Source organism: Drosophila persimilis, unplaced genomic scaffold, assembly GCF_003286085.1.
Source record: "Drosophila persimilis strain 14011-0111.01,24,50 unplaced genomic scaffold, DperRS2 tig00001237-arrow-arrow-pilon, whole genome shotgun sequence".
Classification (NCBI taxonomy): domain Eukaryota; kingdom Metazoa; phylum Arthropoda; class Insecta; order Diptera; family Drosophilidae; genus Drosophila; species Drosophila persimilis.
This window is the reverse complement of record NW_020825442.1, coordinates 65,689-93,381: the sequence shown is the minus strand read 5'-3', so window position 1 is coordinate 93,381 and position 27,693 is coordinate 65,689. Positions and strand designations below refer to the sequence as shown.

Sequence of the window (27,693 nt, the reverse complement as noted above, 5' to 3'; positions counted from 1 at the left end):
CGGTTTATCTTTTTTTATGAGGGGTTGAGTTTTTCGTTTAGTTTTTCACTTTTGTTGTATTGTTGTTGCTGTTGTTGTTGTTGTTGTTGCTGTTTTGGCTTTGTTTACTGGTGGTTCCTCTGGCGTCACACATATTTTATTCAACTGAAAGCATATTCGTTTGTTTCGTTTGCGTTACACCAAAAAACCCAACACACTCGACAGATGCTCGAGCAGGAATGGGGCGGGGAGAAGCTCGCAAAAGAATTTGCCAAAAACGGAAGGGAAACCAAAATCGAAAACTGAAGACCCGGAGACCTAATCGGTGACTATCGGTCGACATCGAGCGCACAACTGGGAGCGGCAGGAGAGGCTGTCTGGCTGCTGGTCCGTACAGCCACTGTTACAGCCAGTCTATTGTATAGTTTATGGGCCCCGCACAGTCGCAGCATGGGCCACTATCAATGGCCTAGAAGTAGGCAACGCGAAGGCCCCCATAAAACCGACACAAGAATGTCCCAAAGATGAGCTGCAAAATGCAAAATGTCACTGCGTGATGTGCGACTTTGTGGGCATTGGCATTTGGCACATTGTTGGTTCAGAAATATACGAGGCAGAAACAGCAGCGGCAGAAGCAGAAGCAGAAGCAAACATGACAGCAATACTCCTGCGGAGACGATGGCGCTCCGTCATTCCGTGCTGCACTGACCGCTGGCTGGGGACTAATAAAATTCAAGCTAAATGGTTGTTAAAAATTTATAGCAGACATCTAGCATCCAGCATTTTAAGAGCCTCCGCCGAAGACACTGCGAAGGAGCGGGGAAAATGCCGGGAAAGGCAAGGAAGCGCCAGTCAAAAGCTGACAAAGTCCTCTGGCATTCAGGGGATATTCCGGCATTCCACAGGCTGCAAAATTGTCAAGTTTCACTTTTGGAAAAAAGTTTAAGCGCTTCTTCGATAAACTTGAGGCCTTCGAGACTCCCTTGATATCGATAAGTGCAAATTCTTCTCGATTAGACACCATTTAATATTGTTTATCGAATTCTGCTATCGATATTTAATCGATAACACATGGCATATCAAAATATAAACTTAAACTTTGAACAAATTCAAGTAGAAAACGATTTGCTGGTTAACTTTTGTCGCCTGTCGCCCACAGGCAGGCCTCATGTGTGCCCCCCTTGCCCCTGCCCCTGCCCCTGCCCCTGCCCCCTTGCCCTCATCTCTGTAGCTCATCTTTTACGGTTCTGGCAGCAGTTACAGTTGAAGAAAAATAAGCATACAGTCCTTGGCCTGTGGGCTCTTGCTGTATCTCTGGCTCTGTCTCTGGCTCTGTCTCTGGCTTTGGCTTTGGCTTTGCCTGCCATCATCCGTTGGCTCTTCCGCTTCCATTGGCCCTGGCGCTTCAAGCGTAATTTATCTGCTGATGCTGCCCCAGAGAGAGAGAGAGCCACAGAGAGAGAGAGACAGAAGGAGAAACGTTGCTGTCAACAGGAGCGGGGGCTGAGGAGCCTACTACGGCGTGGAGGCATGAGGCGGCGGAGGGAAGTGTGGTAAAATTTATGCAAACCGACGTATGGCCAACAGGATGAGAAGCAGAAATATGCCAAGAGTTTTGTTTGTGGGGAAAGGACTGACTGTCGAGAATGTCGGCCGAGGGGGCTGTGTGCGCGGGTGTGGGGGTGTGGGGGTGTGGCACACACACAGTGTATTAACTGCAGCTAAATCAAACTTTTGAGCCAAGTTATGAATTATTTGCCATTGTGCAGCAGGCGAAACATGCCTTTGTCGCCAGGCCAGAACCAGGACCAGCACAGGAAGTTGCCTCTGACTTTTGCCTCCTCCGCAGAGGAAGGACGTACGATCCAGAGATCCTTTTTAGCATCACCTGTCCGTGTGCCTATCCGTGTGCCTGTCTGCGAGTGTGTGTGTGTGTGTCGAGTCATCCTCTGCCCTCCTTTTGGGACCAGGCCAAGTCAATTTGAGCGGCATTTTGTTGCTGTCCGTAGGCCCCTCACAAACAAGAGAATCCATTCTTTTCTGTTTTTCTGCCTAGCTGTGATGATTCGCCATTTGATTCGCCTCTGCCTCGGCCTCGGCCTCCGCCTCCGCCTCTTTCTGTGGCACGTAAATTGAATAGACAAGAAAAGCAAAAGACCAAAGTTCGGGCCAACAGCAGAGCAGGAAAAAAAACATCAACAACCATACAAAAAAAGAGAGAGGAAAAATCAAGGGGGAATTCAAGCAAAAATTAAGTGAAAATAATAAACCCTTGGGGCGGCGGACAGCACACACACACACACACACACACATCGTGTGGCAAGGAGAGAGACCATTACACACACGTTGGCCATGTTGCCACTGCCACTGCCACTGCCACTGCCATTGCCACTAGCTGGCATTACAGTTAATTAAAGGTGACCCAAGGATCCCTCCCCACTACTTCCACACCCACACCCAGTGGCAGACAACTCACACACACACACACCTTGGGCCGGAAACTAGAGGAAATTGAGTGAAATTTGAGGCGAACTATTGCAGGAGCTCGCTTTTAAATACTTTACGCTATTGGTCATCGGTTATCGATAACTGTGCTTTGAGGTGGCATTTTATCGATAGCTAATTGAAAAATCATTTCTTAGGCTTCATTTCGATAGTTATTCATCTATCTTAACGATACATAAGTGAAATTCTATCGATAAATGTGTTATTGTTCGATGGAAAAAAGTGTGAAGAAATCCCATCAGTTTTTAGTGAATATTGAGGGAAATTCGAGGAGAAGAATGGAACATTTTAGGAGCAGTACTTTGTACTTCCTTTCATTTAATTGATTCACCCATTGAAGTAGAGAACAACTAGAGATGTGCTTTTAAATTATCGAAGATTCTTGATGACAAAGTCTGAGGAAGAGCGACCACACGTCTGGTTGCTCTTCGTATATTTTATCATATCCTTCGTGATTATTATCCGATTTATCTACCATGATTTATCTATAATTAATGACCTTAAAAGTGGGATTACCCATCAAACAGCAACGTGAAATGGTTTTAAAATTTGTAGTAAAAAATCGTCATTGAATCTGTCGATAGATGGGCTTAAGAGTGGATGAAAATATTTATCTACAGAAGCTAACGATTGCCGCCGCAGCCCAGTGTTCTGTGCGGCAGAAGAGTGCTGCGATTGCTGCAAGAGAGGGGCTGCGGGCAGACTGGAAACTTTGCAAATGAATGGCAGGGCATTGGAAATAATGAGCTGTATTTACATTTCAAAGCCCACAGACTCGGGCGAGTAGTCGAGCAGGCAACAAAAGTTTTAGCTGAAGGATTGAGTGGGGTCGGTCCCGGACTTCTCGGGGTCTGTGTGCCTCTGTCGGAGCTCTTCGTTTGGGGGTCTGTTGGCATTGCATACAATTTGTTTTATGGCCATGGCGTGCACATTAAACGCGCACTTAATCACACGCACTGGGCGTGGCCCCACCTCTTTCTCTCCCTCTCTCTCTGTCTCTGTCTGCATCCCCGCCTGCCGCTCCAACAACAATCGTCTGTGGCGACAAATCAAATTGATTTCACTCTGGATTTCGCATCTTTTTTTCTTTTCTCTCATTTATGTGCCTCTTTCGCCTTTCGCTGTTCGTTTCGTTTGCTTTCGTGCCTTATTAAATCACTTTTATTGCCATTGAAATGTGCAAAAGTTTTTTGTGTGTGTCAGAAAAAGAAGAGACCAGGCGAACAGACCAGGCGGACCGACCATGCGGCGTATACGTAATATGTAGAGGAAACCATTCATATTTAAAGGGAAATTGCAACAGAGTGGAATGGAACGGACTGGAACAGAAGGTTCAACTGGAACAGAGTGGACAAGAATGGAATTGAGTTAAATGGAAATAATATTCTGTGAAAGACGGCCCATTAATGGATTCTCTCTAGGCCTAGGCGCTGTCTTTTCCCTTAGGAATGGTGGGAAAGGAACACGATTCCGAAAAAAAGAGCTAATGGAATGCCGAAACTGTAATGGCAATCGACACATCCTTCGCTGGAAAAGCCCATATGAAGGAAAAGTTTAAATTCTGGATTTATGAATCCTTCTACTTGCCCCCCTTCCCTTCCCTTCCCTTCCCGTGTGGAAAGTTAACCTAAGCCACAACTCAATTTGTAATGCAATTTTTCAACAATTTCCCCGTCGCTTATCCCAGAATTTTTCTAGTGGCCGTGGCAGGACCGACCGCATCTCAGCGAGGCGTGTAATTAAATTTTCATGCCACCTGCAGCTGCTGCCACTGGGGCTGGCTGCTGCGGCACAGAGAGAGAAGCCAAGGCAGCGTGCAGCAAGTGGTGCTGCGGGGCTGCTGCTGCACGGACCACTGGAGGAACACAGAAGAATGGCCGGGGCGAATGGCTGCCGGGGCAGGCATCAACGCCTCCGAAATGTCGGGTCAAAGCAGGCGGAAGTAAATGCCGGGCCCTTCACTCGCTTTTCAGGCTTCAGGGCTGTTCAGGCTTAGATCGTTCTGTCAGAGAGTTCGTAGTGCTCTTGAATCTCACTTCAGTCCCCATCCACACTCCCATAGACAGACTCTAGAAACTTGTGCTTCGGAAAAAAGGAAATCGCCCGCTCGAAAGATGCCCAAGGAAATGCCATGCGAGCCGCGGGCGTCGAAGGGACTGCTACCGCCCGAATGCTATGATCGCACCGGGAAAGTGGTGTATTTTGAGAATGCCGCTTCAAGAGTGCCGAAGGTGGAGGCCGCCCCCTGTGGCGTGCGCAGGGACAGGCCTGTGAAGCCCAAGGACGCGCAGGGCAAGCGCATCCTGCCGCCGGGCACACGTCCGCCGGGACCTGTGCCAGGGGCTCTGGCTGCGGTGGCACGTCGCATCGGCAGCAACAAGCCGACGCCCAGCCAGAAGCGGGTCGAGTCCGGCAAGGCCACGTTCTTCCACGTGCAGGGCCAGTCGTGGGAGTCGAAGGGCTTTGCCGAGCTCACGACGGAGGAGCTGGACCGGATGCGGTCCCTGCGGCCCAAGACCGCCGACGAGAAGCGGTCGGAGCAGGCCCAGAGGCAGGACGAGCAGCGCTTCCAGACGGAGGAGACCGAGCGGATGCGCAACTACTTTCACAGCATCGACGAGCGGCGGCGCGAGAAGGAGCGCGAGCGCCAGCGGCAGCAGGACGTCGAGGCCGCCGACATCGACGAGGAGCAGCGCGCGGAGGCGAAGCGCCTCCAGGTGCTGCACAATTCGCTGAACGCCCGGTACGAGAGGGACGAACGGGTGCGGGAGGCCACCAAGGCCATCTCGGAGGCCAAGTGCAGCGCCATGTGGACGTCCCAGATACAGGAGCGCCGCCTCCTGGACAGCATCCAGCAGGCCTACGACGCCCAGCAGGCGCGCAAGAACCTCGAGTACAACAACAGCAAGTGGGGCACCGCCGAGCAGAAGGACGCGGCCGACGAGAACAAGCGAAAGCAGTTCGGGGCGGACGTGCGCCAGCAAATCCTCGACCGCCAGCATATGCGCTACGTGGCCCAGGACCGGCAGAAGCAGGAGGCCCGCGAGGTCCGTGCCGCCGTCGACGAGTACAAGAAGGCGGAGGCCCACAACATCCAGAAGATCTCGCAGGGCAAGCTCAACTACCGCGAGGAGCTGGACAAGTACAACAGGCTGCACCGCGAGTTCGTGCGCATGATGTGCCTGCAGGACCAGAGCGACGAGCAGCGCGCCCACGACTACCTCATCCAGAAGGAGGCCAAGCTGCGGGAGGAGCGCGCCGAGATGCAGGCCCACCAGGCCGAGGTGAAGCGCCAGCGCGACGCCCTCTTCATCATCCAGCAGAAGATCCTCGACGCCAAGGACAACCACGACGAGATGCGCTTCATCGCCGAGCACGAGCGGCTCGAGCGCAAGTACCGCGAAACGGAGCGCCTGGCCGCCGAGAAGGAGCGCCGCATCGCCGACGAGCTCCGCAAGGGCAACCTCGAGCAGATGGAGCGCCTCAGCCAGATGAAGGCCTGCTACTATGCTCAGCGCGAGCGCGACACCAAGGAGATGATGAAGTTCCGCGCCGAGGAGGAGGAGAAGCGCAAGCTGGAGGTCGAGGCGGACAAGGTCAAGCGCGAGAAGCTCCGCTCGGGCGTCGCCTGCCAGATGGAGCAGCGCGAGAAGGCCCGTCGCCGCGAGCTGGAGAACGAGCGGCTCGAGTTCGAGAAGGCCCGTGCGGCGGAGGCCCAACGCCAGACGGAGATCGACACGGTCATTGCCGTGAAGCTGGATGAGCTGACCAAGCGCGGATGTCTGCCAGGGCAGGCCCTCAGCACGCTGAAGGGTCGTGTGGCGAATGCGGCCCACAAGAAGCTGGGAGCAGAGCTAGCTTAAGCACACACCACACACACACCACACACACACCACACCACAGCACAGCACACCACACTCGTTTACACACAAAAGTCCTCTCCATACACGCACTCTTACGAAGATGACAATGGCACTAAAACACACACACAGACAGAGCACACATACAAATGCATAGAAATGTATGACAGAGAATCCCACGAATTAAAACTTGAAGCATACTCTGCGGTTGTGCAACTTTTTGTTGCAAAATGGGAGAGAGAGAGAGAGAGGGGGAGAGGGGTAGCTGGGGATGAGTATTCCATCTATATCCTGTCAGTGGCTGTGGCTGTGGCTGTGGCAGGACTCAACAAGTTACCACAGAAACAGCGACGGAGAGGGGCGCTCATTAAATCCACAAAACTAAAGCAAAAACAAAAAATTACGAGTAGAGAGGATAGGGGGCACGGTGGCACGGTGGCACGGGGGGGTATAAGTGTATCGTTGCAACTAAAAGGAAACTTTGATGCTGCAAAAAACATACATTCAACGGGGGAAGCGGGAGGTTAATACAAATCTCTTTATAGGGAATGAGAGCGAAAAGCTGGTGATATCCGCAAATGGGAAAATGGCAATTGTGCAAGCATCGAGGATTGTGTGGTGGAAAGCACAAGGACCGGCACAAATTACCCGCAAGTGAAGGGACACAAACAGAGCGAGTTTTTCGCAATTACATTCCGAAAATGATGCGACGATGGACCAATAAGTTGCGTAACCAGCGGCTGGACAGATGTCATCTGTCAAAGTGTATAAATTTCCAATAGAAAAACAAGGCAAATATCGCAAAGCAATGGGGGAATGACACGACTATCGGTGGTGATAGATGGAATATATATGGAATTTTTGGCATTTCTGAGAGCAAAAGTACCCACTCTTATCAGCAAAACTCAAGTCGAGCAATCATGCACATGACATGTATGTTGTTTTCAAACATTTTAAGCTCTTTTCACTAGTGTAGAGCGCAAATACTTTGGTTTTCCGATGAAATACAACCAAACGATGGAATACAAGCCTCTAAGCTCTAGAATGGGCGGTAGCAGGGAAATACCAGCAGCACATTCAGTAGATTAAGTAGAGGGGAATATAATTCCAAGAGCCACTCCCCTACTCGTCCTCATATGCCCATTCCATGCTCCTCTCTCTCCTCGCATTTGAGTGTTTTTTGTGTAAACTCAAAGTCGGTGGAGATTAATTCGTTGTACTTGCAGCCAAGTCGAAGTCTGTGGCTAATATGTCTTTGGGTATTAACCCAACGATAGATAAGTGTGTGGCATAGCAGTCGGGGGCAGGGATTAGGCAGAGAGAATGGCAGGGGCAGGAGCAGGGGCAGGGGCAGGGGCAGGGCATTTATTTTACTTAAATTTTCTTAAAGTGAAATAAATTTGGCAGATTACGATTCCGATATTTGGTCAAATGTTGCTGGTGGGTCGAATGGGTTAAGCTCTTGGGCCATGACTGAATGTTGAAGGCGGCCTAATGATGCAGAAGGAATATTACCCTTGAATGCCGTGTCCTTGGGGTAGCGGATGGAAATGGATCTCTCAGCCTTTGCTCATTATAATTGCAGCCAAAATCGTAGCATACTTTCCTGGGCAACAAAGAAATGAATGGCCAAAGGATCCGGCATCCGTATTCGCATTTGACAGGCAGTCAGGCAGACAGGACGACTGACAGACAGACAGACAGAGGGATGGGCGGGGGTGGCAAATGGGGGGATACATTCATGTGTGTGGCAGGAGAACGGAAAACAGAGAAAAGGACAGAGAACAGAGATCAGAGGGAAAACAAACAATAGTAAAACTGATTAAGTCGAAGGGAAAAACCACATCAAGCTAAACGATGATGAAGAAAAGACCAAAAGATTACAACAAAACGTTGAACGTTGAATGTTGAATGCTGCTCTCCCCTTCTCACCCTCTCCCCTCTCTCTCTCTCTCTCTATCCCTGGACACAAAAGAGGCAACACACTGGGGGGATGGCAGCAGCAGTAAAGGAAAAATGCGGGCCAAGGATACACACACACACACACACACACACAGAAGCGCACACACACATGTGCACGTACGTTTGTGTATCTGTGGGAATGGTCACAAGAAATGAAATCGAAGCAAAATTCTCTGCTATATAGAATAATTGAAAGGATATATCCCGAAAGGCGGGCGGTAGTCGTCCTGGGCGGCTGCTGCGACAATTTGTAAGATATGATAGTAATGCCCCTCCTCCCTTTCTCTCTATCCTGCTGGTGTGTCCCTCCTTTTCGTGTGTGCTACCGCCACCAACAATGATGGCAAAATTAGTCATTGTCCTGGGCTCCTGCTCCGGCCCTTTGCATATATGTGTGTGTGTGTGTCTCTCTCTCTCTAGTAGTCCTGACAATTATGTACAATTTACTTTGCATAACACTCGAGAGCAGGGCCGAGGTTTAAAGCCAGCAGCAGCAGCAGCAGCAGCAGCATAGCCAGGACCTAGTTAGCATATTTGTTGTTCCTGGGGTCCTTTGGTCCTCCCCCAAAAGAATTCCCCGAGTAAATTCAACAGAGCCAAAAAGTTAACCAACAAAAATATCCACAAAAGTGCAAAAAGTTGATGGCAGGAAAATTCAAGCCCTGGCCGGAATAGAAAATAGAGAGAGGGCAGAAAATATAGAGGAAAAATAGAGATGCATGGCAGGGAGGATTGGTCTAGGATTGGTCCCCCCTCGGTCCAATGGATAAACACACGCATAAATCTGAGCCTCCCCCAAAAAATATGTGTACAAAACATTTGCCACAACTTTGGGCATGTCCCTCCCTTGGCTCCAGCTTCCAGCGTCCACTGGCTGCTGCTGACCCTTCCCCAGGCCAGTGCTCCTCCAAAAATATTCGTATGCAAAATCTATTTGAATATCATCGCTCTCTCTCTCCATCGGTCTCTCTCGGTCTCTCGGTCTCTCGTTCTCTGGAACCTCTTGGCCACCAGAGACAAGGAGTGCGATTGCTTTTGGCTTTGGTCAACTTTGCTGCAAAAAGTTTTCTGTGGAATTATTAGAGGACACAAAAGGCTTCATCTGCTGCCGAATGTGACGAATGTGCTGAGTGTGTGTGCGCTGTGTGCTGTGGTGGAGATATTCCAGTGAATTTCGGATTAAAACGGAGAGTGAGAGGAGGAGAATGGGCGAAGGAGAGCGAAAGGACAGATGATTAAAGACGGTTGATCTCCAAAGACTGTAGAACAGGTAGCACATCCGAAAAGAACCGATGATGTCTGCTGCATGACGCGTTGGACGAACAGTCTGTTTTATCTGCAGGAAATTACTCAAATATTGGGTCTATATTGCCTCCCAAGGGGAATGCTCCGTTGTGCTCTCGCTGGAAGAACCGATGATATCTCTTGCATAACGCGTGTGTAAATAAATAAACAAAGCAAACACGTAAAAAGGGGTACATCAATAATGAAATACAAATATTAATCGGGATTAAAGAGCCCTTCAAATCGGAAAGAAATCGAATCGATAGAGTTCTTGTTCGGCATCCGTAGGGGGAGGGGAATCCTTGGAATATAGCTTGTAATATTATTGTATTTGTCGATGGGATCCATGAAGAGAGCTAAAGATTTCAAGAAAGGTGTGTGGGTGGTTGGGTGGTGCTGCCAAGGTGCTCTTTTCTGTGATGGAAAACTCTGGTGAAAAGTGTGCGATGCGATGCGAAGGAAGAGGGAGAGAGAACGAACCAGTGATTGAGTGGTGATTGAGTGATTGAAGAGAGAAAGGTGGCTGGGTGAAAGGCTGCTCCCGTGTGCTGCATCTTGTGGCAGGCAAATGGCAAATGGCAGTGTGGCAATGTGGCAATGTGGCAATGTGGCAGTGTGGCAGTGTGTGTGCGGGCTACAAAAAAAACACAGAAACCGACTGGAAAAACAAAAGAAAATTCTTCAAGATGTGCAAATTCTTTTGTGACGCAAAATGGTACGTTTTTTTGTTTTTGTTGATTATTCGATTTTTGTGTTGGATTTTTCACTCTGATTTTCTGATTTTCTTTCGTGCTGTTTTGATGGCAAGGATCCGTGGATCCCTGGATCGATGTGTCTCCAGATTTTTGCTTTGCTAACCTTGTGGTGTGGGATGTTTTGCTTTTGTGGGCAATTTTGTTGTGATTTTGGTCGCATTTGGCATTTGTTTTTTTTTTTTTTTTCAAATTGAGTTTTTGAGACTTTTGATTGATGATTGGTTTTTGATTTTGATTTTGTTGATTTTTGATTTTGCGATGCTTTTTTGGCGATGATTTTTTTGTGGTTTTTTTTTTGCGGTGGTGCGGTGGTGCAATGGTGAGTTTTTGCTGAGTTTTTTTTTTTTGATCGATTGCTTTGTACAGGTGTTGGATGAGACAGTAACTATCGAGTATCGGATATCGAATATCGGATAGCGAATATCGAATTTCGAGTATCGAATGTGGGTTTTGGATTTAGAATTTCTCCGATATGCTATAGATGCGCTTTACGCTCACGCACTTGCGTCGCAGACGCTCGCACTCGATCTCCCGGAAATCGGCGTGCGACGTGGCCGCCAGGCCACACCCAGAAATGGAGTCCGAGTGCCCGTTGCTGGACGCCGACGCCCCCGTCGCTGTCCCGATGTCGATGTCGTCGATGGCTATGTGGTGGATGCGTGGCAGCAAGGCGCTGATGTTCGGCTCACTGCTGTGCACCGTCGTCGTCGTGCCGTGTGTGGAGGATGCTCGACTGTTGCTGTTGCTGTTACTGTTGCTGTTGTAGGAGAGATCCTCCTCCTCGTCCTCGTCGTCCTCCTCCTCCTGTTCGTTGTCGTAGAGCTCCTCCTGGCGCTGCTGCTGCTGGTGGTGCTCTTCTTCCTCGCACTGGGGACAGCCGTTGTCGCTGCCGATCAGCTCCTCGTCGTCCTCGTCCAAGACGGTGTGGGCGTGCGACTGGTGACTGATGATGGCGCGCTTCAGTTCCAGGAGCAGCGGGGAGGGTGCCTGCAGCTGGTGCGGCGCCACAGCCGGGGGCTGGCAGTCGAATAGGCTCGAGGACGACGCCTCGGTGGGGGGCACCACGGGCAGCGGCTGGTGGGTGATCACCGCTCCTCCGAGCAGACTGTGCCCCGTGCTGGCCCCGGCTTCCGGGTAGATGCGATTGTCCGAGTTGGTCGAGGAGAACTTCGAGAGCAGCGACTTGGCGCTGGCCTTGTTCTTCAGCTGCTGCTGCTGAAGGTAGTAGAAGTCGCGTGGCAGCGACGATGTGGCATGCAGCGGATCCTCCGGATCGTAGTAGCCCAAGGCGGCCGGACGGAAGAGACCCGGTGTGCTCAGCGAGTGCTGCTGCTGCTGTTGCTGTTGCTGTTGCGCCTCCTGCGAATGGGAGTGCGTGTCCTGGTCGTACGAGTCGCTGATCACACTCGCCGTCGAGGCTGTGGGCGTGGCTGTGGTGCTGCCCAGCGTCGACTGGGAGCCCGAGGAGGCTGCTGCAGCGGCAGCGGCGGCGGCGGCAGCGAATTGGGCGCCCAGCAGGGGCGTGAGACCCGCGAGGAACTGTTCCTGCTGCTGCTGCTGGCGCTGTTCGTCGAGTTCGCGGCGGTAGGCCTCGATCTGGTCGCTCGGCGTCGGGGTGTTGCTGTGGATGCAGCCTTGAAAGAAATCCAATGCTTCGTACAGGATAAAACACAGGCCCAGGACAAGAAATGTCTCCATCATCAGGAATTGAAACCCATTTGGAGAGAGCCCGACAGCGGAAAAAAAAATGTCAAGAGAAGAGTGCGAAACGAAACACGGAAACGGAACGGACCGTAGCGGAACGTAACGGAACGTAACGAAACGAAACGAAACACCGCAAATCGCGCAAAACGAAACTGAACGGAACGGAACGGAACGAAAACGAAACGATTACCGTTCGGGAGTGTCGACACTCTTTCTTTCTCTTTTTCTGTTTCTAGCTTTCGTCCAAAAATTGAATTTCGTTGCTTTTAACACTTTGGCACTTCATTTTCCATTCGTTTGTTGCTTTACATTGCTCTCCTCTTGTCTCGCTTTTTCTCCCTCTTTCTTCGTTGCTTTGTCGTTTTATCCTTGACTGGAATGGAAATTGAAATTGAAACTGAAACTGAAACAGTGCGAAGAGCGGCCCGTCTGCCTCTTTTGTTATTCAATGCAAATTAATTTCGAATTTGTTTCTTGTCGTTTTGTTTGCTTTTCGCTTTTTGTGCGTATTTTCCATTTAATTTGCATAAAACTAATCGCAAAGGAGTTTCGTTTCCCCTTTCGGCGTTCTCTTTCTCTAAATGCATTAGTTTTTAATTTTTAAAGCAACTTTTCGTTTTATATTTTTTTATAGCGTGTGCGTGTGTTGGTAAAGAAACGAAACGGAATGGAACAGTTACAGTTACAGGCACAAGCGCACATACATCGAGAGACAAATACACATAATTACAGTGGGGTACATAACGATAGATACAACAAACATATACTATATACAGAGCAGATCTGTGGCGGTGGCTGTGGCTGTGGCGGTGGCGGTGCCGGTGGCTTTTGTTCATTTTTTTTGTTGTGTTTTGCGTGCGTATTGCGTGATTCTTCTATCAAGAGTTCGAGTGTGTGTGTGCCTGTGTGTGTTTCAAATAAAGATATTCATAAAACATAACATAAAACTAAGCCCCAAGGAAAAGGCCACAACAAGAGACAGGCAACGGAGAGGGAACTCTGGAAACCAGAGGAACATCTTTTCAGCACTCACTGTAGCGAAGGAATCTCTCCCCAAACACACACTTCTTCCATTCGAAACTATTTCCAAATAGCTTTTCACTGCTATCGATAGATAATCGATAAATACCAAGAGTCTGGCAAGTCTGGCAACTCTGGCAACTCTGGCTACTCTGACAGCTCTGGTCGGGGTGGGAATAGCAGTAAAAATATTCCGGCAATGGCAGCTCATTCGTTATTCATGGAAAAAAATACGGAGTTGCTTGGAGTTTGCTTATGCATTGAAAATTGTTGGCTATTTGTCTCTCTCTCTCTCTTTTCCGCTCCCTTGATTGGCTTTTCCTCATCCTCATCCTGCTCCTGCTCCTCTGCCTGCATCCTTTCGCACAGATTGTTTACAGCCATCGCCTCGGCTTCTTGCGCATCGATTGGAACATCGGTGTTGCTGTCATTATTATTACGATTATTGTCTGAATCGACAGAGGATGCCCCTGGCCCTGCCCCTGCCCCTGCCCCTGCCCCGGCCCCGGCCCCGGCAGAGATTTATTTATTGTCTGTTGCACACACACAGACACCCCCGAATGCATTGGGGAATTGAAATAGTTTCGAGTTGCTTCACTGTCGATATTTTTGATAAACCGACAGCCATAAAAACTAAATCGAAATCGAAGTGCAAATGGAAATGGATAGGGAAACGATGCAACGAAGCAAACAGTTTTATGTGTGTGTGTGTGTGTTTTTACACAGTTTTTTAACCTCTGACCTCGATTGATATTTACAGCCATTTGACAGACATCAAAAGTCATAATAATCATAAAATAAAACAGTAAGCCGAGTGCTTTTCATGTGTGGGCAACCCTGCGGATCCGCATCCGCCACGCACACCCTTTTTTTTCCTGTGCGGAGGCAAAGGAGGAGGCAATGAAGCGGAAAAGGGAAAGACCTGCTCCTGCTCCTGCTCGTGCTCCACAATCACCCCATCAAAATGCACAGCGTGCCCCAAGCCATGCCCCATTCCACACCAGACACCAGGAGCAGCGGCTAAGCCGCGACAAGGATTCATCAACAATGGACACCGGTGGGGGGCAGCGCCCTTCCACTCAATTTCTCAAAAAACTTGACGTCTTTCGTTGACCCGGAATATCCAACCGAATAGTAGGCCGTGCCTATACCATTGCCTGGCAATTTTCGTAGGGAGCAGAGTTCTATTCAGTTCTACTTGTGAGTTCGATTGTGTAAGATCCAAATTTCTCAAAGCAAAACAGGGATAAAAAAAACAAACGACATTTGTATATTCTTTTGTTTTAAAATATTTTGTTGCGTTCTTTTTTGTTTGACTACGGTATCAGTGCCTTCGTGTCGAACGAATCACAGCCTCTGGGAGCTCGCGGTGTTGTTTGCAGAGGTGCGATTTCAATCTGAATTTGAAACCAGTTTAATTCGAATCATAGGAGTTTTCTTTTCTATTCGTCCGAATAGCGAATTAAGCGACTTCCCTTACGATGTTCACAGAATGCATTGCGGCTGTGGTGGAAGTCGGAATGAAGGCCTACCGTTATTTCCGGCCACCGCCCCCTGAGCCATCGGCCGTCTTCGTCTGGAAGTCCATCTGCACCCACTGGGTGGGGGTCCTGGCTGGGCCCGTCATACTGGCGCTGATTTTCAAGCGCACCTACGACATCATCAAGGTTCGTCGCGCACTCAACGCTGGAGGGGACCCGGCAGAAAAACCAAAGCCTGCCGGAGGAGAGGCATGGGCAGAGGGACAGGTGCCCGCCGAGCAGGCCGTAGAGCCTACGGCTGCTGAAGGGGCAGCCAGCCAGGACGGTGGCGATGGCGAGCAGCAGGAAGACAAAGCGGAGGAGCCCCCCGGCCTGGAGGAGGCCCCGGCCGAAGAAGCCGCTTCTGGCGATGCTTAGGTCGTCGGATCACAAGGCCCTGCACACAAATCGAAATGAAAGCAAGCTTACAAGACCCTACACGTCACACTATTACGCGCTTTCAAATTTTCGGGGAATGTACATGCAATCGTTCGACCTGATGCCCTTCTCGGTGGATGCTGGAGGACTCGAGCTCGAAGTGTATCTTTTTGCTTGAATAAATTTCTCATTTCGATTTGTGGAATCGTAATTAAATTTTTAATGTGTGTGTTTCTGCGTCGAACGAGGAGGGGGAGGGAGGAGGGTGGGAGACCCTGAAGGAATGAAAAAACTTTTGCTGCTTCTGCTTTGGAAACTTCAAACAAATTCCAAGTAATTGCACATTGAAATTGAAAGAGAGACAGAAGGAGAGTGTGCAGAAGCGAGAAAGGAGAAGGGCAGAGAGGGGAGGAAAGAACTGCAGCAGCAGTGTCTGGGCCAAGTTAAGGGCACATTGTTATGCCCACGTTAAAGTTTACATGGAACTCGTCCCAGCCTTCCAGCCTTCCAGCCTCCTAGCCTTCGTCTCTCGGTTTTTTTTTTTTTTTTTTTGCCTCTGTAGAAAGTTGGTCAAAAACAACAACAAGATGCTAACGAGCGACACACAAAAGAGTGGGAGTGGGAGTGGGGGCCGAGGGCAGCTTAAAATTGTTATCAACAATTTAATCATTGAAAGCCATTAAAAACAGCAACAAAAAATAGAAGAAAAAACTATATTTTTTCCCCGTTTAAAGGGCAGGACTCTCCCCGCTCTCCCGCTCTCTCTCTCTCTCTCTTTCTATCGTGTAATTGCTCTCCCTCTGTCCCTCTCCTTCTCTCTCTGCACACAATGCAACTCTGATTATGGCCACAGCTGCAGAGGGAGCGAGAGGGAGGAAGTGGCCATTAATTTAATTCCCGATTGGAGGAGGGTTTCCATCACTGATTTTGCGATTATTCCGATGCAACGGTGGAAGCGGTGCAGCTCAAAGTGTGGCCTAAAAGTGCAGCTAAAACTGTGACCCGTTTTCCACCTGAATGTGGAATATGTATGGGCATTGGTGGGGCCCTGCATGGGCCAGTATGGCCTAGGGGAGGCTGAACCATCCCGGGAGTGCCTATGAGGTTTGACAGTCCTCAAGAATCGAGGTATTTTCAGCAAATGCAAGTCCTGAAGTCCCCCTGACGTCCTCTTGGAGGCATCTTTCTCGTTTGGTGGTGCCACAGCCGGACAGTGACCTGCAAGTCTGCCGTGGCACATGGTTTTCGAGGCTCTGCAGGTGGTAGTACGCCTCCGCCTGATGGCAGCACCTCGCTCAAAGTGGATCTCAAACTGCTCGAAAGTGCTTTCGACAGTGCATTCCAAACAGTAGCTGCCGTATTTAGATCTTTTTTACATTGTTCCCCGTTTTTTCGTCGCCCCTTCCTCCATCACACTTTCCGCACGATTTCCCCGAGTATTTTCCCGGGGTTTTCCCCTGGTTTTGGCCTTAAAAAAGCAACGTAGAGGCTGCCGCTGCAGATGCGATGCTGCCTGCCTCCGAGTGAAGGTTATATTTCAACAGCAACTGTCATGCAGCATGCAGCATGTAGCAGCATGTGGAATGTGGAATGTGGCAGCAGCAGCAGCAGCAGCAGTACTTTCTTTACGGCCATTGCTGGGTGCTGCTTCCACTTCATTGTGCGGCAGCCAGCCTGGAGAGCGTGCGGCAAGGGGTGGTGTGGTAGCAACAAAAAGTAAACCGACATAAGTGTTGCGTCGTTCGTTATTGTTATGGGGCACAAGGGGCACAAGGGGCACACGGGCCACACGGGGGCATGGGGAGGAGTCGAACACGGACCTTAGGCCGAGGGCAGGTCATGTTAACCTCTTTTTACTGTGCCTCTGTTGCAACATCAATTTTTAAATGCGTCCGCCCCCCAGCAGCAACCTTGCCCTTGCCACTTGCCACATGCCACATGCCGCACGCCACACAGCCAGCAGCAGCAATTGTGACAATTTTGAAACAATTGCAACAAACTCAATGAAACGGAATAAATTGAACAGAGCGGAGATGGCACCGGGCCCGGGACTGGCACTGGCACTCCTCGTGCGCCCTGCAGCTGCAATTTCTGTAATTTACATTCACGAGTGGACCGCAGAAACCAACGGAAACATGATCATTATGCCACGCACTCTGCGGTCATCGTGGGTCCGTGCTACGGGGCTGTCGAGCCATGAATATATGGATCTATCAGCTGTTCATCTGTTTGGATGCGGCATTCAATTGAATGGCAAGTCCCATTGCAGTGCCCCGTGGCAGTGGCAGTGTCAAATTTATTGAATTGAATTATTCACAAAAGGCCCTCCGCATCCTCAGCATTCCAGGGAATGGCATCCGATTTCCCACACCACCCACCCCACCCCCGCGCAAAAGCAGTCTGCATTGAACTTTTCCACAAATTATGGAAAAGCTGAAAAACTTTAAGGAGGAATATTTTGGGGACAGGCCAAGGAATCATCTGCATCTGCAGGCGGATGCGGCAAGAACTTTTCAAGTTTGTTTTCGTTCAATTTGCTAACCAAACAGCTGAACCATTAAGAACATCTCCTCTCGAGGAGCAGGAGGAGGAGCACAAGGAGGAGCAGCAGCAGGAGGCACACGAGTGCAGCCCGCGGCGGGCTCTGCTCCGCTGTGATTTTGCGGCAAAAGCACTCTCTCTCGCTCTCGCTCTCGCTCTAGAAATAATAAAAAATTAACCAAAAAGAGCGAGAGAGGAAGAGAGAGAGAGAGATAGAGAGAGATAGAGTAAGGCGGACTTTAAGCCGGTGGAATGTGCTGCATGTTGCACATTTTCCTTTATTTTTTGCACAATATATCCATATCCTTTGAATTCAAATTCCATACGTCCCCCATCCCCCCCACCCCCGCCCCTCATTCCGCCTGTCTCTTTGGCCTCTCTTTTTAATAAATGCAAAGTATGCATATATGGATTTTATTTTATTTCCCATCCTCGAGCATCCCCTCGCATCCCGCCGCATCCCTGCATCAGCAGTGATGTTTGCTTTTGAGGTTCTTGCAACGCCCGTGCCCTTGCACCCCGCGCTCTGCGCTCTGCGCACTTCCATTCTTTCTTTCGGCTCCATTCATTCCTTCAGCCGCTGGTCATTAAAAATATGAAATTTCATGTGGGCACAGAGCACACATGCAGCAAGCAGCATGCCACATGCCGCATGCCGCATGCACCCACACGCTCAAAAGAACACTTAAATGAATTACAGTTCCTTTTTTTTTCATCGGGAAATTCATCGGGAAATCTGTTTGAATTGAATGGCCAGCACACGGACGGACAGACGGACGGACGGACGAAGGGAGGACGAGTCCGCGAGGAGGATGTGTGCGTGTGTGTGTGTGTGCGTTTCAATATTCCCGATGAGCGCCCCGCCCCTCCCCGCCCCAGGACATGGCAGCAGGAGACATCCACAGCCAATTCATTTGGCCTTTCTTTTGTCCACCATTTGGCGGCGGACAATCGTCTGTCGATTATTTCAGTGAGGCTTCTGCCCTTATGCCATAATGGTCTGAGTCCGAATCCGTATCTGGTAATCTTTTATCTGCTTGTGTTTCGCTGATGGGACTTTCCCCGGCAATCGTTGGCGTAACCGATACACACTTCTGGAACTATCGATGCCCTGTCCGATAACGATACAATTTGTGAAGTTGTTTCGAAATTCTGTTTAAAATATCATTTTGATCAAAGAAACAAGACATTTTCTGCCGTTTATCGATAATTAATCGACTGTTATCGATGGCGATATAATGTATCGACCGTTATCGACCATTTATCAAGCATTATCTATCAATTTTATGTATGTCTCGATTATTTATGGACTAAATTAACTCATTCCATAAATTATCGATGATTTATCGATCATTTGTAAGGTTCCTATCCCCCATCGATCATTTATCCATGATTTATTGATCAAATTTGATCAGAAAAAGTTCTGTACCTATTAACAAAGCCACTACGCCAATAACCAGCACTTATCGACCATTTATCGATAATTTATCATAATTTGTACTGCCAATATTCGAATAAAAACCTTTTTTTAGGCCAAACAAGGGAGAACCCACAAACACAAACACACAAATAATTGAATGAATTTTCCCGATCCCCATTTCCCACACACACACACACGCACACACACACAAACACCTTTCAGTGTCAGGGCTGGTGCTGCATTATTTGACGGCCATTGAAAAATGTTTGCCACAAAACGAAATGACCCAAAGGAGCGAAGGAAGAAGCTGGGGACTGGGGACTGGGCTGCCTGTCAAATCTGCTGCGTTATTACATTTGCCATTGAAGATGAAGGACCTTTTGGGCCCTGTCCTCCCCTCCCCAGTGTCCTCTGGCACACAGCACATGGGTTAACGGGTGCGGATGAGCAGCAAAAGTTGCACAAAAATTGACAAAATATAAATAAAATATGGTGCAAACAATGATGCTGCCTGGGACGTGGGACGTGAGGCATGTGACAGAAACAGATGTGCCCCGCCAGGTGAGTGGGGCAGGCGTCGCATAGGGGGGGGGCGGAAGGGGGGCTGGGATAAGTATTGACACTAGTGGAGGGAACCAATGGAGTGACGGCGTTCGGGTTGCCACTCCACACACCCGACCCGACAGTTGCCAGAGTTGCCATCCTCCAATTGGCATTTCACAATGATGACGTAATTGATTTTTAAGCAAATACAAACACACTTTGTGAGCGCATAAAAAAAGGACACAAGAGACAGGAGAGACACGAGAGAGGGAATAAGAAAAGATTTCCAAATAAATAAAGCGAAACGTGCAAACATTGATGACATAGCACATGGAAAAAGAGAAAGAGAGGGGGAGAGGGAGAGAGAACGGTTTAAATCAAGTAAAGAGCCAAAGAAAAAGGAAGCCGAAACAGAGCCAAGGAAAGGAACGTGCCACACACACACACTGAAGGGTGGCGAGAAACTGCAGCAGGTGGAGCGAGGTGGCCTCTGAGGTGCGTGTGTGGCAGCCACCAGCCACCAGCCAGAAGCCTCCAGCCAGCAGCCACTTTTGAGTGCTTGCACAACGGGCACGACTTTTCTTTATTTACACTTCTGTGCCGCCCCATACATCAGCACACAAAGGGAAATGCGGGGGAGGGGGAAAGGGGGAAAGGGGGATGGGGGGCTACCCGTGATTGAAGCACTTTTACAGTCGCCTTTGCGCCGTGTGCGGCCCCAAATCAATGCAATTGCAATCGAGACTGGGGAAAAACATGTCCAAACAGTTGCGGATAAGTATCTTAAAGATACGTAACATCTGTGGGGATTTCTCCAGATGAATAACTGATAGATTCCAGCAGTCATTCGAGACTCTTTGGGAGGCCATTTTTATTCAGTTTTTCAGTAGAAAAAATAAACCCAAAATCGATTAAAAAAACATTCTAAAAGTGGCGAACAGAAAACTCTGCATTTCAAGCAGAGTCTGCTCCCAAAAGGAAAGCACTCCGTAGCTGTTTATAGGGGCCATAACCTACTCAAACCCACTCAATTTCCGAGCTGAATTCCAGCTTGTGGCCTCAGCTTCTGGGGCTGCATCCAAGGGTCAAGCGTTTTGAGTTAATCACAAAATTTGTGTGAGTGTTTCTGTGAGTGTGAGTGAAAGTCATTTGAAAACTGAGTTCTTAAGGTCAAAATGCTGTCCGTGAAAGCCAGAGTATCCGTGCAGTGCCATGCTCTGTGTGTGGGTTTATTAAATTAGATTTGCATTTCCCAGAAATCGGAATTGTGGGGCGGGGGGGCGGAGTCCTCCATCGATGCCACAACAACAGCGACAACAACAGCCCCAAAATGATATGCAAAATTAGTCGGAACGTAGTTTCTGTTCTGGGATTCGAGGAAATATACCATGAGGAAGCAGTGGACCTCTGCTCTCCTCCAATACTGAGAACAATGCAAATACTTATCTCCCTCTCTGGGGTATCTGCTGGAGTGCAGGAATCAATCTAAATCTGAATACAATACCAAAAGGAAGCCAGAGGAGTCCGGTGAAAGGAGCAACCTTTTCTTTCTAATTGTTAACGGCTTTAATTATGTGCATAAATCTATCTGAAGAGTGAACTCCAATCGTAGGTCCTGGAATAGGTTCACTACATATGTACATACATATCTATTCCACATCTATCTAGAGTTAATGCAGTTCATTTCCAAAGGAATTATCCCCGTAAGTGGGTAAATGTGTGCCTGGAATTTGAAAGAAGTAGATTTCCATCAGATGATGGAAAAAGCTTGAAATGGAAAAAATTCTGCAAAACTCCCGAGCGAAATGTGGGAGGGGAGGGTGGGGAAGGAAATTCGACTGTGGGGATATGGATAATCATTGATCGAATCCGGATGATAATGATGTGCATGACGCACACACATGGGTCATTCTCATTCTGTAACTGTTGTTGTTGTTGTTGCTGTTTTCTTGTGATTTTTTATAGCTTCCACCCCGCTGCCCCGACCCTGTGCCACCCCTTGCCCCTCTTGTTCATTTTGTTTCACTCTCGGTTTTTGTTTTTCCTTCTTTTTGTGTGTTTTGCTTTTATTTGCCTCTGTTTTTTTTCTCTTCTTTTGTGTCCCTTGTGTCTCCCTCTTTCTTTATTTGTTGTATGTTTTTTTTTTATTGTTGTTTTTATGCACACACACACACATACAGACGTACACCACAAGCAAACAAATAAACGCACGCACACACACACACACACACATCCTTTAACCGGCTCTTCAGATTTATTTACTTTTTTTTTTCCTTAAAATTTATTTTTGATTTTTATTAGTATTTCTTGCAGCACTTCTATGGTTCACATTTAACATTGAACAGCAAAAAAAATATGAGAAAAAAATAACAATTTTTGAATGCAACTAAAAAAAACCTTCTATATTTTTGTATTTTTATTTGTAACACGCGTGTTGTTGTTGTTGTTTTTTTTAGGCGCGCGTTAACGGAGGCGGCTTTTGGTGCTTTTTCTTTGGGCGGTTGCTGCTGGTACCGTTCTTGCAACGGTATTCGTATTCTTTAAATTGTTTTGTTTGTTTTGGTCTTGGTTTTTTTTTTTTTGGGGTTTGTTGCGTACTTTTTTCTTATCTTTTTTTGGGGTATTCTTGGAACTGTGCTTTTGGTATATTTGTTCTTATTATTGTTTATTTTATTGTTGCCTGCTTATGTCCTTCTTTGTATTCCTTCGCTCTACCTAAGCTTCCTTCTGTTCGTTTTGCTGTTGCTCTTGCTATTCTTCAACTTCATCTTCATTCTAATCTTCTGCCTCTGATGTTCTTCTTGTTTGCATTTGCCGCCTGCTCTTCACTTCGCTCTTTCTTTCTTTCGGCTTCTGTCTCTCTTTCCGCTGCTGCTGCGGCTGCTGTCTATTGTAACTGTGAATGTTTGAGCCCCGTGTTACCGTTTGCCGTTACCCGCGCACGACGACCGTTAGACGCCCGTTTTGGAAACAGACTGCGGCGCCCATCGGCAGCAGCGAGATTTATCCCGTTAAAGAAGATAACTGTGCCTGCTGCCGCTGCTGCTGCTGCTGGCCCGAGAGCAGAGCAGCCGACCGAATGCCGAAAGCCGAACGAGAGCCGAGCCAGAACGAAGTCTGGAGGCTGGTTGGCGCGTAACTTTGCTGCCGCTGCCGCTGCCGCTGCCCGTCTGCTGCTGCTGCCTGTAGTTTTTGCTGTTGCTTTTTCTGTTCTACTTCTTTTTCTGCTGCTGCTGATGCTGCTGCTGCGGGCCTCTGCTTCTTTTGCCGAAGCATTCCTTCGCTCTTTGGCTTCCCACTCGCACTCCCTCTCCCGCTCTTACACGCTCTTTGGTGGTGAAAAGCTTCAAATGGTGAGAGCATGTTTCAATAAAGTGAACAAGCAAGCACGATCATGCACTGAGAGCAGCGCTGCTCATACAAGCTAGATTCGAAAATAATATGCCAGAAATGGCCAAAAGCCGAAAATAAATACATAACTTACAAATTGGACTAAATACCCCCCAAAAATAGGCGTTTTTATTCAAAGTGGCAATAAATGAAGAACTTCAACATCATATCTAATCCTTCCTTTGATACAATACAATAGTATTTTTCGCTTTTAATTAATTAATTTACCCATTTTACATTTACAATAATACAATATATAAAAATATAATATATAATAAAATAATATAATATATAAAATATTTCCTTCGGCTATCGGTTATTTTTTGCATGCAAGGAATTTGTCTGTGGACTGAAATGGAGCCTCGTAACAAATTTCCCGAAAATCCGGAAGAGATACAAAATATATTTAGGGATAAAACAAGCTGAACTTATTGAGTCCACTCTTAAAAAGGCTAGATATAGCCAGAAATAGGCTAAATTGGCAGCACTGACTGACAAAAGAAGTACCGTCAAGGAGTATGAAGATTAAAAGAAGGTGAAGGGTATGTAAAGAGGATCACAGATAGAGGAAGGGGAGCAAAAAAGTAAAAATAAAAGAGCAAGAATGAGAGAGTTAGGATAATTAGTCAAAGGAAAGAAGAAGAAGATTTTCTGAGACAAAAGACAAGAATATGATGAATGGAACTATAGAAATACAGACATATTCTATTCGCTGTGAGTTAAGTACGAATAACAGAAAAAAGGGAAATCCCGAAGGCCGGATATCAACAGCATTTCTCTACAATCATTGCACGAAAACCGACTGATATCGCCCAGAGATCTTTTATCAACTATCTTCACTTTCGCACATTTAAAAACAATATTGTTTGTGCTCTCTTAAATGGAGTTCCCACCACACGCACGCAGAGAATCCCTCTTCCGCTCGCGCTCTCTCACGCTCTCTCCGTGGTGAGTTTTGGCAGCGGCGCCATCTATGGCAGAGCTTTACACCACCCAAAAAGCCGCCGCACAGCAACCGTTAAGAGTCGAAGAAGGCAAGGCAGCAAATCTTGAGGAAAAGGGTAATTGAGTTCGTATAATGGTGGCATGGTAGGATGGTGGTGTCGGTCATTAAGCCTACCACACAACAACCCCACTTCAGATGTGTGGAAGGGTGATCCGAGCTAATTCGAACGAAATTAGGCAAACATTTAATGAACCAATTAGCAGGATTTTGACCATACAGCTGCTCCCCCCCAAAACCAATCAGACGGCCATGTCTCCATCTGCCCATGATGCGGCTAATCTGAATATCCGTTTCCGGTTTGGGCCGTATATCCGTGCAACATCCGCTGCACGAGGCGTGAGTGCACCTAAAAGATCCCGCAAACCCCACCTGAGAGGCGCATACATACATGTACATTAATAGATTCCACTCAGTCTTGGGCGGGGCCGGAGGGAAACCGCATGAGGAGCACGGATAATGCGGCGGAAGAGTAACATCAAAGGGGATTTCACTTTTACACATCAGTGTGTCCTGCCCCTCCCAGCCCGCACCTACCTTCCAGGGCCCATCATTCTCGCTCCATTCGTGTGTCAACCCCAAGGAAAATTGCGTTTACTCACCTGAAAAGGAGACCAAAGAAAAAGAACGAGAGAGAGGAGAACGTTAGTCAAGTAAAGAAAAGTTTTCGGCTTCGTTTTTATTTTTATTTTATATCTTATATGTTTATGTACGAGTGTGTATTTCTTTTAGACAATTCCCACATCCAAAAACAACAAAAAAAAAAGAGGAAAAAGGGGAAAAGGAAACCACTTTGATATGAGTAAAGTGCAAAATTCTGTTGCATATATTCTTTCTTTTATTTTTTCTGTGGAACAAATTGCTTCTGGGGAAGGGGAGATATGGCAGTAATCTTTAGAGTTGAGTGTTAAAGCAGGACTTAAAGTCGACTAAAGCGTCCTTCGAGCGTCCTTATGCTTTGATCGACTTATGGACACAGAAAATATTTTCAACGAAAACTAAAATCAACTCGATACATGATTCCCAATGCAAAAGTGGGGGAAATACAGGCAGGAAAACATCTTAATCTTTTGTGCTTTTAAGCAAAAGAGTTTATGAAAAGGGTATTCGAGGTACATATATCATTCTTTTTCTCTGTCCAACCCAATATTTCACACTCTTAAAGCAATTCCTTTCTCCCACCTCTCCCTGCAAAAACAACATGCATTTCGTGGGCACGACTGTTTCCAAAGTCCGAAGACAGAGAAATCCCATTTGTTCCTTCACCACTTTCCTCATTTAACCACGAGTTTGCCCCAATATTCCACATTCGTGGCTATGCTTTTTTTTTTGGAAGAAAAACTGTACTCCTGGATACAAACGGAAATGGCCTAAAGTTAGATTGATGATGTCTCAATAAACCACATTATTGGGGGATTCTGTGTGGTCTGTCTAGACGGCTAGCGACTGCAACAAAATAACGCAAAATTTATGGGGCATACACCTGCTTGAGGCCCAGGGCCAGGACCCCCCATGCCTCGTGCCTCGTGCTTCGTGCCTCGAATGCTCTAATTGCTGAAGCAAAGTGGAATAAACTATGAGCAGGTCGGGCGGGCACCGGACCAGCTCCTTTTGATGTGGATGTTGATGTGGATGGCCTTCAAGAAAATGAATCACGAGCCAACTAACTGTAAAAATTCATTATGTCGCATGCCACAAGGAGGGTTTCGGTTCGGCTCGGCTCGGCTCGGTTCGGTTCGTTTCGGCCACGAGCAAAAGCAGATTTCGATGTTGGCGACAGAAAAGTTGTTTGTGACTGGAATTGGAATTCCTTTTGGCACGGACCCAACCGAACAGACAAATCATTTGGCAACCTGAGAGGGACACAGAGAGAAAGAGAAAGAGAGAGAGAGAGAGAGAGACAGGGAGTGTGAGCATCCCCTGAAGGTTGTAGGATGTACAAGTATCTTCAACTTCGACTTCATCTTCATCCCAGGCCAGTAGCCCGATTGCCAGTCAAGTGTTAAAATCGATTAAAGAAAAGTTTATTGCTAAATTGCTAACTGGCTAACATTTCCCATGAACTGAACACCCCATCCCCCGACCACCCCTGCCCTCCCCTACCCTTGAACACTCAACACTCATCCTCCTTGCTGTCTCTAAACTTTGAAGATTTTGTTGGTGGTCGTTTTTTTGCAGGTTAGTTGCATATTTCTGCGGCTTAATTTGCCCGCAGGAGAAACTTAAAAAACAATTAGAAACTTTTCCCTTTTCGGGCCGCAATACATTCGAGCGGGCCCTCCGCCTGCTCCGCCCTCTCCCGCTGCTAGTATCTCCGTGGACTTTCGGGGCGAATTATGAGCCAGAGATGCTCCTGCTCCGCCCCCAACCCCCCCGCCCTCTTCCACCGGGCTTAATTGGCCCTCTGATAACTTAAGAGTTGCAAACAAATTGAAAGGCTTCTTAGATTACGACCGAGATTTCGGACAGAGATTTTGTTGCCGGGGAACCAGAAACACGACATGAAGCGGAGCTTCAAAACTGGTTCTAAAAAAATTAGATACGCATTTTGTTTCAATACGTAAGCTGTTCAGTCCATAAATACATTCAACAAATGGCAACCAATAGGAAAAATAATTGTGCTTTATTGAGCCGGTTCAGAGCCTCTTTGTTGCGGCTACTGTTCAAAGGAACCGCTTCGAGAACCATTTAAATAATTAAATACACTTTTTATACGGAATATTCCTTGGGAAATCAATAAAATGTCCTCTACAATCAATAAATGTATTACTTTTCCCATTCAAAATGGAAAGAACCTGTGCTGAACCCCTGAACTGCAACTGGTTCAATAGTTGTATCGATAAAGATTCATTATCGATGAGTGGTTCATCCATCGCTAAGACGCTTCTCTTTCCAATTTGCAGTCAAAATATTCTAATTCAGTGGAATGGAGAACGTGCCAATAGTCATCGCAAAGAATGCAGGAGTCTCTAAAAAATTTGGCAAGCGCCCACAAAAAGGATTCTTCGAAACAAGATAATGAATCCAGTTCTCTGACATGTGCCTATCGGGCTGATGAAATGGCGCTGATGAGGCTTTTCATCAAGGAAAAGGTCATGCTGACGATGACAAATGCTCCTATGGCGGCGAATCTATGGAGGATCAGAAGAAGGAACGGAAGAAGATGGGACCTAATTCGGGTAAGACACAGGCAACACACTAAAGTGAGATATTTCTTATTAATTCCATCAATTAAAGCGCAATAGAGAGGATCCCTCTGTAGATCATTGATGTTTGGTTTCTGTACTATGTTTCCCACAATTCCCAGTGGTTTTCCCTTATATATGTTATTTTCTAAGACTGGCATCGATATAAAGTCTTCTCTGAACAGAACCTCAGGGAAAAAGCCAAGAAACTTCGGGCCAATGGCAGCCTTGCGGACAAACATCTTAGCCCTTCTTTGTCTGGGGACTACCCCTCTCAAGAGAATGCTCTATCGGGTTCCCTTTAGTGCTACAGGCATCTAAATACCATTCCTATAGTCCGAGAGAAAGCACAGGAGAGCACTGCTGGGAAAGTGGGAAATCCACGAGAAATGACTCCGTTTGCAGGCCAGAAACCGGATGTTTCGAATGAAGTGGCAACGCTTTTCGATTTGGCGCTGGCACAAGAGTGAAAATTACCTCAAAGTTCAGCCAAATTCATGGGAAAATGTGTGTGTTTGGTGGTAACAATTTCCAAAGCAATTTGGGGAGTGGATCCATTCATAACATCCATGGATGCCAGGAATAATACTCTACTAATGTGCGAATCTTTATTCCTTTTCCCGTTTTGTGCTCCACGATTCGTG

At 47.6% G+C, this 27,693-nt stretch overlaps 3 protein-coding genes across 5 annotated transcripts; 2 read left to right on the top strand and 1 right to left on the bottom strand.

Annotated features, from left to right (window-relative positions):
- Positions 1–59: 59 nt before the first annotated feature.
- Positions 60–22,422, bottom strand: LOC6596775 (homeobox protein B-H2). Of its 3 annotated transcripts, XM_002021856.2 has the most exons (3): positions 22,407–22,422; positions 10,848–12,422; positions 60–144 (listed from the first exon to the last, which is right to left on the bottom strand). In XM_002021856.2, the coding sequence occupies exons 2-3, from the start codon at positions 12,044–12,046 to the stop codon at positions 141–143; spliced, it is 1,203 nt and encodes a 400-aa protein (XP_002021892.2). In that variant the 5' UTR covers positions 12,047–12,422; positions 22,407–22,422; the 3' UTR covers positions 60–140. The 3 variants fall into 3 exon arrangements, 2 of the variants coding, with proteins under 2 accessions (XP_002021892.2, XP_026849899.1); XR_003409269.1 differs by lacking the exons at positions 10,848–12,422; positions 22,407–22,422 and adding an exon at positions 10,449–10,477; XM_026994098.1 differs by lacking the exon at positions 60–144 and having other exon boundaries at positions 10,638–12,422.
- LOC6596774 (uncharacterized abhydrolase domain-containing protein DDB_G0269086) lies at positions 4,477–6,538 on the top strand. The gene has a single exon (XM_026994097.1). The coding sequence runs from the start codon at positions 4,599–4,601 to the stop codon at positions 6,345–6,347; it is 1,749 nt and encodes a 582-aa protein (XP_026849898.1). The 5' UTR covers positions 4,477–4,598; the 3' UTR covers positions 6,348–6,538.
- On the top strand, positions 14,361–15,183 carry LOC6596776. Its single transcript, XM_002021857.2, has 2 exons — positions 14,361–14,453; positions 14,561–15,183. Exon 2 carries the CDS (start codon positions 14,590–14,592, stop codon positions 14,965–14,967), a length of 378 nt encoding a protein of 125 aa, XP_002021893.2. The 5' UTR covers positions 14,361–14,453; positions 14,561–14,589; the 3' UTR covers positions 14,968–15,183.
- Positions 22,423–27,693: the final 5,271 nt, after the last annotated feature.